The sequence below is a fragment of the Equus quagga genome, unplaced genomic scaffold (assembly GCF_021613505.1).
Source record: "Equus quagga isolate Etosha38 unplaced genomic scaffold, UCLA_HA_Equagga_1.0 HiC_scaffold_4471_RagTag, whole genome shotgun sequence".
NCBI lineage: Eukaryota > Metazoa > Chordata > Mammalia > Perissodactyla > Equidae > Equus > Equus quagga.
The window spans coordinates 18,706-29,665 of NW_025793811.1; the positions used below are offsets into that span (position 1 = coordinate 18,706).

The following is a 10,960-nucleotide window of genomic DNA, read 5'->3' on the forward strand; positions in this document are numbered from 1 at the left end:
CATACCTGATGGCAATGCATGTGAGTTTAGGTTCCACAACTTCTTCCTTAATATTTGGTATAAGAAGTATTTTTAATTTTAGCCCATCTAATAGGTATATCATGGTTTCTTACTGTTGCTTTGACTCATATTTACCTAATAACATGATGCTAAGCACATTCTTAAGTGTTAATTGACATTTATATATCTTCTTTGGTGAGGTATCTTTTCAAATAATTCCATTTTTTTATTGAGTTGTGTGTTTTCTTATTTTTGACGAGATTCGTTATGTATTCTGGCTACACATTCTTTATCAGAAGTAAGAGTTGCAAGTATTTTCTTCAGTCTATCTATCTATCTGTCATCTATTGATCTAACATCTGTCTCTAACAGTCTACTTACCTATCTGTCAGCTGTCTATCTTACATAACAGTACATAACAGTAATATCAAATTATCCCAAAAAAGCATCTGATAATAATAATAAATGTTTCCTGGAAAAAATTATCTCATTACATTCTGTTATCTTTTCTTATATAAACACTATCCCAGAAACACATGGTTTAAAATGGCAGCCACTGGGCTATACTCTCTGTTTCCTCATGTTGCCTGCGGTCACATGGTGACCTAGATGTCGGTCCAGGCTGTAGGGTCTTTCATAACTGTCTCCAGGATGAGAATGGCTAGAAAGATCGACTCAAGTGCTCCCCTTCCCACTGCATGTAACCTCAGAGTGTGTCAAGTGGTTTTCTAGAAGGTTAGCTGGACTTCCTATGTGGCATCTCATGGCTTTCAGAGACTATCTTCTTAAAGGCTAGATTCAGAAGTGATACACAATATTTCCTCCAATTTCTGTTAGTCAAAGCATTTAAAAGACAAGAAAAATTCAAAAGGGTAATAAATAGACACTCTGTCTCTAAGGAAAGTGTGTAAAGATGTGTACAGTCATCTTTAATGTGCCAAAACTATCATGAGCCCCTTGTAAGACTCTAAAATTCACATTCCAGATTCTTTTATGAATAGCTTTTAACATTTTAATTAAATTCATGAGTGTGTAGCATGTGATCTCTTTTTGCTGTGCATGTACTTAGCAAAGCCATTGAATGTAGCAATACTTGAATAGCACACATATAGAAAGAAGAGTGACAGATATTTTAATCTCAGGTCATTGTGAAAGCAACATTATCTCTGGGATCTTTGGAGGTAGTCATATCATATCAGATATCAAGATGGTAGACCAAGGTTCAAGAAGTATGGGGAATAACAATGCTATCTCTTGGGAAGTATTTAGGGAGGATATAAAAGAGAAAATTCCAGTATTTCTCAATTTGCAAAGAACTAGTATGGAAAATCACATACTAAAATTATTTTTAGAAAAACAGTGTAACGCTGCTTTTTTTAGAAAAAGTGTTATCCATGCAAACATGTTTAAGTGAATCATTCTTGTACACATGAGCTTTATTAATGGAAAAAAATCCCCCAATCCAGTGTATTTTTATTCTTTGTTCATCATCTTCCATTTTTAGTAGTCTGAAGTACTTAACAATAAATATGTAGAAAGCATTTACCTTGAAAAATCCTTGTTTTAGCGACTTCAGGGAATATAAAAAATAACATTGATCTTATTCCTGAAACCTTAAGTGTAATAGAGAAATTCTTATATGAATAAATTAAATATAATTCAAGAAAGAGAGTATTAAGTGTGGAGAATGTGATGGAATCATAAGATGAATGAAATGCATGTAAGTGACATGTGACGAGGGGATGGGGGTAAGAAAATACTTGGAGATGAGAGTGGTCTTGAAAGGTAGCATTAACAGAACGTTCATAGCATCATTATGCATAACAGCCAAAATGTATAAACAAACTAAATCTTCATCAACTGATAAATAAATCAACAAAATGTGTCATATCTATGAAGAAAATATTATTCAGCCATAAAATGCTACAAAATTATGACACTTGCAAAGACGTAGATGAACTTTGAAAACAAGATGCTGAGTGAAAGATGCCTGATGCACAAGAAAACCCATATTGTATGATTCTGTTTACATGAGAAGTATAGAATATGGAAACAGAATCAGAAAGTAGATTAGTGATTGCCAGAAGCTGAGGAGAGGGGATAAAGAGAAGTGACAGCTAATAGTTACGGGTTCCTTATTGGAATGATGAAAAATGTTCTGGAATTAGATAGGGGTAACGGCGGTACAACCTTGTGAATATACTGAAACCCAAAGAAGTATACACGTTAAAGGGTGGACTTATAGTATATGAGTAATATTTAGAAAAAAATAAAAAATATCATTGAAGATTAGTAATATTCATAAACATGGTCATAGATGAGAACGTTTCAAAAATGGAAGAAACAAAATGAACAATAGAAAGGAGGTGGAAAGGATTAAGTAGGGTACTATTTGAATTTCATTGGAGTCTGCTCTGAATACAGAAGGAGGTAGCTGTGAAGCAATCATAAATATCATTTGCAGTTTTTTTCCTAACATAGACCAATTAAGTGACAGTAAGTGAAGCATTAAGACTCAATCTTTACTGAAATTGTCACTATATTCATGGGGGAATATACAGAACCAGAAATACAATTAATGACATATTTACATAACATCAAAGCCTAAGGGCAACAGCTTCAGAGATTTAAGTCCCAAATGTTACCTGGTAAAATAAAATGTCATCTGCATATTGTTTAGCTACTGAAGACCTGCTCATCTCAGGTAGGTTCTCAAGTCTCCAAATTTAAAGACTATATGGGGAAAAAGCTTAATTTTTTGGAAAAAAATGAGAGATTTGTAAATGAATCATTTTATGCCTGTTTACTCAGTTTAATAAACTGAAATTTAAGGGCCACAGATGATCTTTTCTTCTCAGGACTGACAGAATTTGACTGAAATTATTAATATTCACTAAATAACATTTTAATCATTTTCTTTTTATCTAGGTTTACTGGAAAGCCTTTTAGCCTTTTATCACTGAGCAAGTACATACATGAATTTAGCTGGGTTTTCTAAATTTTAAAAGTAATTGAGGTACCACATTACAAAAAACAACATGTATGAATAACACCATGTGGACCATATGCCATATTTAGTTAAGTCTAAAAAAAAAGTATCCATCACCCACATTCCAATTCTTATATATCAACAAAGACATACACACATGCAAACAGATGACATGACATGCACACATAAATACATGCGTACACAAGGAAGAGAAGCCTATATATCTGAGAAGCATTTATTGTCCCTAGTACTCCTTCCATTTTTTAATATAATATACTATTTGAAATTCAAAGAGATGCAAATGCATATGTTAAATTCTGTTGTTTCAAATTCTTTTTAGCACTCTTCTTTGTTTGGTCAAGAGACTCCTCCTTTCGCACCAGATCACTCCACAAATAGGTAACGAATATTGTGACAAAACAATACCACACTTCTAGAGAAAAGGTCAGTAATGTTTGTTTCCTGTCTCACCAAATACTAAAGACAACATAGACCAAGACCAGTAACATAATTTTTTCATTATTATCAGTTAGAGATGCTCATTGCGTCTAGAATTAACACAAAATCATTTAAACCAATACTGTTTCTGAAGAACATAACCATGGTAATCATTTTTTTGTGTCCATGTGATTATTTTCGAGCATAGAAAATGGTTCGCCCTGTATCCTAAAATATGGTCTCTCTAACCTTGATGTTTCTTCCGTATCATTTTGGAGATGTAATGAGACCTAAAATCATCCAAATCTCTTCCTTGAGATAAAGAAGGTAATGCTCAGAGAAATTAAAGAGCTTGTACGAAGTCGCATACTTCAGGAATGGCATCTAGGCTTAGATCAAAGTTTCTCAACTCCTTATTCCAGGTATTTTTTTATTATTATTTTACAGACTGCAATGCCTTTTTAAAGAATGACACATGACCAGGTAATTTTCTGAGTATAAAAAAGACAATTGCAGAAAGAAATTATGTTCCGCCTCATGGATATTTGTGGATGTCCAGAAGAGTTAAACATGCATCTATCCTTTTCTTGATCATTTTCTCAAAAATTTAGACAAGAAAAAGAAGAATGAATAGAGGAAATTGCTCCTCCATGACTGAATTCATTTTTCTTGGAATCACCAACAACACTAGGATGAAAGTAACCCTATTTACCGTGTTTCTGGTTGTTTATCTCGTTAATCTTCTGGCAAATCTTGGAATGCTCATTTTAATTAGAATAAATTCCCAGCTGCACACACCAATGTACTTCTTCCTCAGCCACCTCTCTTTCTGTGACCTCTGCTATTCCACAGCAGTTGGGCCCAAGATGCTGGTGGACTTGTTTGCCAAGAATAGATCAATCCCTTTCTTCGGCTGTGCTCTGCAATTCTTGATCTTCTGTATCTTTGCAGATTCTGAATGTCTACTGCTGGCAGTGATGGCCTTTGATTGGTACAAGGCCATTAGCAACCCCTTGCTCTATAGAGTCAACATGTCCAGCAGGGTGTGCTCCCTGCTCATGGCCGGGGTTTATCTGGTGGGAACGGCAGATGCTTTGATACACACAACATTAACGTTCCGCTTATGTTTCTGTGGGTCAAATGAGATTAATCATTTCTTCTGTGATTTACCACCACTTTTCATCCTTTCCTGCTCTGATATACAGGTCAATGAGTTGGTGTTATTCACCATTTTTGGCTTCATTGAACTGAGTACCATTTCGGGAGTTCTTATCTCTTATTGCTATATTATCCTGTCAGTCTTGAAGATCCACTCTGCTGAGGGGAGGTTCAAAGCTTTCTCCACCTGCATCTCCCACCTAATCACTGTGGCAATTTTCCAGGGAACTATGCTCTTCATGTATTTCAGGCCAAGCTCTTCCTACTCCCTAGATCAAGACAAAATGTCCTCGTTGTTTTACACCCTTGTGATTCCTATGTTAAATCCTATAATTTATAGCCTGCGGAACAAGGATGTGAAAAAGGCCCTGAAAAGAATGGAAACTAATAGATGGTTTTAAATACGTAATTTAAATACACACGCACAAACTCATATTGTGGTTGTTGCTTTTGTAAAATTGTATGGCATGATACAAGAGAAGCAAAGGTATCTCAAATACTTTGATTTAATAAAATTAGTATTTGTTTTTCTTTTTTTTTTGAGGAAGATTAGCTCTGAGCTAACTACTGCCAGTCCGCCTCTTTTTGCTGAGGAAGCCTGGCCCTGAGCTAACATCCATGCCCATCTTTATCTACTTTATATGTGGGATGCCTACCACAGCATGGCTTGCCAAGTGGTACCATGTCCGCACCGGGATTCGAACCGGCGAACTACGGGCCCCCGAGAAGTGGAACATGTGAACTTAACCATTGTGCCACCGGGCCAGTCCCTAGTATTTGTTTTAAAGCTCACAGATAATATTCAGTTCCTCAAACATGTCATAGTTCGTGATGTGTCTAGAATTTACATATGGTACTCTTTCCTTGTTGAAATCTTTCCTGACTTCCAATTTTGGCAGATATTTATTGATTTGTTGTTTGTTCAAATACTAATTTATTACACTAAAATTAATTGTGTATTTACTAAGTGAACTTTTAACTTTTAAGTGCTTTGTATTCCGTGGTACATCCAGTAGTTTCTATACCAATGAATCCTATAATCTAGTGGGAGTAATTGACATTAATTGACTAAGCACTCAAATAATTAATAAGCCTCAAAATAATATGAGTTAAAAACTGAGGGCTTTATATCTAAAGCAAAATGTTTCATATAAGATAATGTCTTTGTTGGATGGACACATTGAGTCTCAAATCTAAAAAGATGTAAGATGAGAGAGGAAAAGGTGGTAGGCAGAGGATCTGACAATTAGAGAAGTCTTAACTTGGACAAGTTCATGACTCTTTAGAGATAAAGAAGTCGTGGTTGCTACAACATGGATGAATCTTGAGGGCATAATGCTAAGTTAAATAAGTCAGACAAAGAAAGACAAATACTGTATGATCTCATTTATATGTGGAATATAAAACCGGTGAACTCAGAAACAGAGAGTATATTGGTGGTTGCCAGGGGCTGAAGTTTGGGGGAAATGTGTAGATGTTGGTCAGATGGTACAAATTTTCTGTTATAAAATGAAGTTCTGGGGATCTAATGTACAGCACGGTGACTATAGTTAAAAATATTGTATTGCATATATGAAATTTTCTAAGAAGGTAGATCTTAAATGTTCTCAACACAACAAAAAAATGGTAACTATGCGAGGTGACGGATTTGCTTATTAACCTATAGTGGAAATCGATCACAAATTATACATATATGAAAACATACATTGTACACCTTAAACATACCCAATGTTCTTTGCTGATTTTATCTCAATAAAACTGGAAAAAAGAAGAAGAAAATAATTCCAGTTGGTTTGGTTATAAAGAGCAGTGAAAAGGGCCCTGGTAAAGTACATCATTGTGCTGTAATTATCAACAATCAACTGCTCCAACAACCCTCCAGGAAAATTTCCTTCCCTGCTTTCTCCTTTTCATCTCTGGCTAAATGTCCTGTTTTGTAGTTCACACACAACAACCTCCTTTAAGCATTGTTTTAATATCTCCATGTTTATCAAATCACTGCCTTCAGTATGAGATTTAAAGCATTATTTACTCAAGAACTGAAGTTTCTATCCATTATCCAAAGCACTGCACAGTGTCTGGGACACAAAATGGGAAAACAAATAAATAATAAATTAGAAACCAGATAACATTTAAAAAAATTTTTTTTAAAGATTGGCACCTGAGCTAACAACTGTTGCCAATCTTTTTTTTTCTCTGCTTTTTCTCCCCAAGTGCCCCCAGTACATAGTTGCATATTTTGAGACACCACCTCAGCATGGCCTGATCAGAGGTACTATGTCCGCATCCAGGATCCGAACTGGCGAAATCCTGCGCCACTGAAGCAGAGTGCGCGAACTTAACCACTCGGCCACAGGGCCAGCCACAAGATAACATTTTTGAGTGCCTCTTAGAAGTTAGTAACACAATTAAATGAGAATATGGCATATATATATAAATAAAATAACTTTTAAGAAAGTACAGAGATGGTTGTGGATACTAAGATCTATAAAGACCTACATATTAATCACACTAGAAGAAAATAGCATTTGCCTTTGTACGTTCCTAATGTTTGTCTACTTTATCTGTCTCTGCTGTAGTTTCTGACGGTTAAAGCACTGAATCAGCTTGTTGAGACAACATGGATGTGGCCACATATTAGAAGAACCACATAAAACTCAAGGGCACTCTTAATTATCCATTACAATTGTTGAAGTTAAAAGCCACTGAATGTCTTAGATTTTCTAGCTTCTATTTTAAAATGCCTTTGTGAGAAAATATTTCAGAATGGAAGTAAAACTGAAGAAGAAGAACTGCTTTTCAAGATGGCATTTGTGGCACACTGTGACTTCTTACTAGTTATGAAGCTGGAAAAAAACCTATGAACAATATATTTTTTTGGTGAGTCTTTAAGTGTTTCCATCTATACCATATTTTCCCAATTAACACATATTCTTTTGAAAATGTTAGTTATGAACACCAACATGTTAGAGAACATGTTTGAAATATATTGTCCAAGAAAAATGGAGTGTCAGTGGATTGCTGCTAGTTAGAGGATGCAAACGTGTAATCTGATTAACCCATCTCCCTCCTTTATGGCAGCTATATATTACAGCATCTAAAGACTGATTTGATCTATCTATTGACTGTTTTATCAGATCTTGTGGGTGTGAAGTAAAGAGAATGGAATTTTAAGGTCTATGAATGGAATTCAAAAAATAGAATTTACTGATTCAATTAACTGTGGGCCTCCTTTCTTTAAAGTTGTGAGGTTGAATAACACATTATGGGAAATATTTTCTTAGGGAATCATGACTCAAATAGAAGGTTGGATGATGGCCTATAATGACTCCTTATCTTGGTATTCTACAGAAATTTGGAGCACTGCATCAAAAGGCTTTATGTATTCCAGCCTATCTACTTCAACCTTCATCATTCCCTTGCCTTCTTAGTCACTCTACATAACATCCTTCTTACGTATGCCCAATGACTGATGGAAAATATTATTGTTCAAATACAGTATTATCAGAACCATGGGTGGTCTTTAAATATGGTGACAGAGAAGGCTCCTGAATGCTTCTTCTCCCATGACACAACAAATGAACAGCTACACGTGGTCCAATTCTCTCCAAAAGAAATCAAGAAACTAGCTGAGTGACTCCTACACATTGAGCAATGAGAAAATATCCACACTGAAACAGGTAAAAAAAACCCCTCAGATAGACTCTAGCCATAAGCACCACCCTCAGCAAAGGGACATACAATTGGGGAGAAACACCTAGCTCCCAGCTTCTCACAGAGGAGTAAAGTATTTGGACCCCACACAGTGTGCCCCAACTTTTAACACTCCCACCACAGGAAGAGGCTTCCAAATCTCTTAGCTCTGAAAGCCAATGGAGCTTGCATTATATATATATATACACACACTTAATTTTGAGAGACTGAATGCTCTTCCCCATAACTGGGAAGAATACAAGCATATCTCATAACTTTTATTCAGTACCGCATTAAAGGTTCAGTGCAATCGGGGAAGAAATTGAAATAAATGGCTTCCAGACTAAAAAGAAAGAAGCAAGTGTCCTATTTATATATGACATGGTCCTGTATGAACCTAATCAAAGAAATCCACGAAGAAACTACTAGAACAAATATAGGAACCACAGGACTAAACAAACAAAAAAGCAGTTATTAAGGGAAGACGGCACTAGCTGCAGCTATTACACCAGGGCTTAGAGCAGAGAAAGAAGGCAAAAAACCCCTCTCCTAGTCGTTCTCTGATTGGTTTATATTGCATATTTTAAAAGCTGCTGCCTGAGAGTCAGGTTTCAAATTTAACATGCAACTAGAGGCTGATTGAGATCCTCCCTGGAGAACAGGAAAGCTGCAGAGTCCTCCCACACTCTCTCACTCCTAGCCACCCTAAGTCACCCTTATCTTCCTGGGAGGAGCTTGTTCATATGTCTGCACCCCAGATTTTGTGGGTACCATCTGAGTGATGTGTCCCCACATCACTTGATTCTGATGGCCAACAGGGCTTTCATTCAGAGATGCCACAGAAGACTGAAATCATGTCAAGCATCTTCTCCAATCACAGTAGTGTGAAACCAGAAATCAATTAGAAGAAGAAAACTGGAAAATTCACAAATATGTGGAAATTAAATAAAATGTTCCTGAACAACCAATGGGTTAGAGAAGAAATTAAAAGAGAATTCAAAAAAATATCTTGAGACAAATAAAAATAGACAACATACCAAAAGTCAAGGGATGCAGCATAAGCAGTTCTGAGGAAAGTCTATAGTGAGAAATGCTACATTAAGAAAAAAAGGCATAACTTCATAACTCAAGGAAACAGAAAAAGAGGAATAAACTAAGCCAACCTCTAGAAGAAGGAAGGAAATAACAAAGATCAGAACTGAAATAAAAGAAATGGAGACAAAAATGACAGTGCAAAAAATCAATCAAATTGCGTTGATTTTTTGAAAAGATAAACAAAATAGACAAACATTTAGCTAGATTCAACCAAGAAAAAAAGAGAAAGGTATCAAATAATATTTTAAATGAAAGAAGGGACATTACACTTGATACAAATACAAAGGAACATAAGACAATACTATGGACAATTGTATGCAAAAAATTGGACCACTTAGAAGAAATTGATAAATTCCTAGAATATGCAAGCTAACAAGACTGAATTATGAAAAAGTAGAAAATCTGAATAGACCAATCTAGTAAGAAGGTTGAATCAGTAATTCATTGGTGAATTCTATCAAGCATTTAAAGAATTAATACTGATCCTTCTCAAACTCTTACAAGAAATAGAATAGTAGGAAGCAACCCCAAACTCATTTTATGAGGCCATCAATATCCAGATACCAAAAGAAAACTAAAAGCCAATATTCCTGATGAATATGGAAACAAAAATCCTCAACAAAGTAGTAGCAAACCAAATTCAATAATGCATTACAAAGATCATAGACCATGACCAAGTGTGATTTATTCCCGGGATACAAGGATGGTTCAACATCTGAAAATCAATCAGTGTATTCACTGTATTAAAAAAATGAAAGAAAAAATTACATGATCATCTCAATAGAGGAAGAAAAAACAAGTGGCAGAATTCAACATCTTTTCATTATAAAACTCTCAGCAAACTAGGGAGAGAGGTAACTTACCACAACATAAAGGCCATAAATGACAAGCCCACAGCTAACATCATATTAAACAGTGAAAAGGTGAAATCATTCCTCCTAAGATGAGGAACAAGATAAGGATGCCCAAACTTTCTACTTTTATTCAACATTGTACTGAAAGTTCCACCCAGAGCATTAAAAGAAGTAAAAGACATGCAAATGGGAAAGAAAAAGGTGAAATTATCTCCATTCGCAGATAACATGATGTTATATATACAAAACCCTGAAGACTCCACCAAAAAAAACCAGTTAGAACTAACAAACTAGTTCAGTAAAATTCTGGATGCAAAATCAGTATACAAAAATCAATTTCATTTCTATTCACTAACAATGCCTTATCAGAAAGATAAAGTAAGAATAAAATTCCATTTTCAATTCCATCAAAAAGAATAAAATACTTAGGAATCAATTTAGCCATGGAAATAAGAGATCTATATACTGAAATCTATAGTATATCAATGAAAGAAATTGGAGAAGACACAAATAAATGGCAAGATATTCCACGATCATGCGTTGGAAGATTTAATATTGTTAAAATGTCCATACTACCCAAAGGAGTCTACATATCCAATGCAATCTTTATCAATATGCTGTGACTGAAAGTTTGGTCTCTGAACCCAGTGCCAATCCAAATAATGAGAACAGAGTCTTGGGTAAAAAGGAAAACCAGCTTTACTTTTTTTTGCCAAGCAGAGGGAGCAAAGCA

General features: G+C 35.2%; 1 protein-coding gene across 1 annotated transcript; it reads left to right on the forward strand.

Moving 5' to 3' along the window:
• The first annotated feature begins 4,050 nt into the window (after nt 1-4,050).
• On the forward strand, nt 4,051-4,986 carry LOC124232317 (olfactory receptor 5W2-like). Its single transcript, XM_046649274.1, has one exon. It carries the CDS (start codon nt 4,054-4,056, stop codon nt 4,984-4,986), a length of 933 nt encoding a protein of 310 aa, XP_046505230.1. The 5' UTR covers nt 4,051-4,053.
• Nucleotides 4,987-10,960: the final 5,974 nt, after the last annotated feature.

Coding starts and splice junctions, on each gene's coding strand:
- LOC124232317 (XM_046649274.1), top strand. CDS start 4,054: ATGAATAGAGGAAATTGCTCCTCCATGACTGAATTCATTTTTCTTGGA.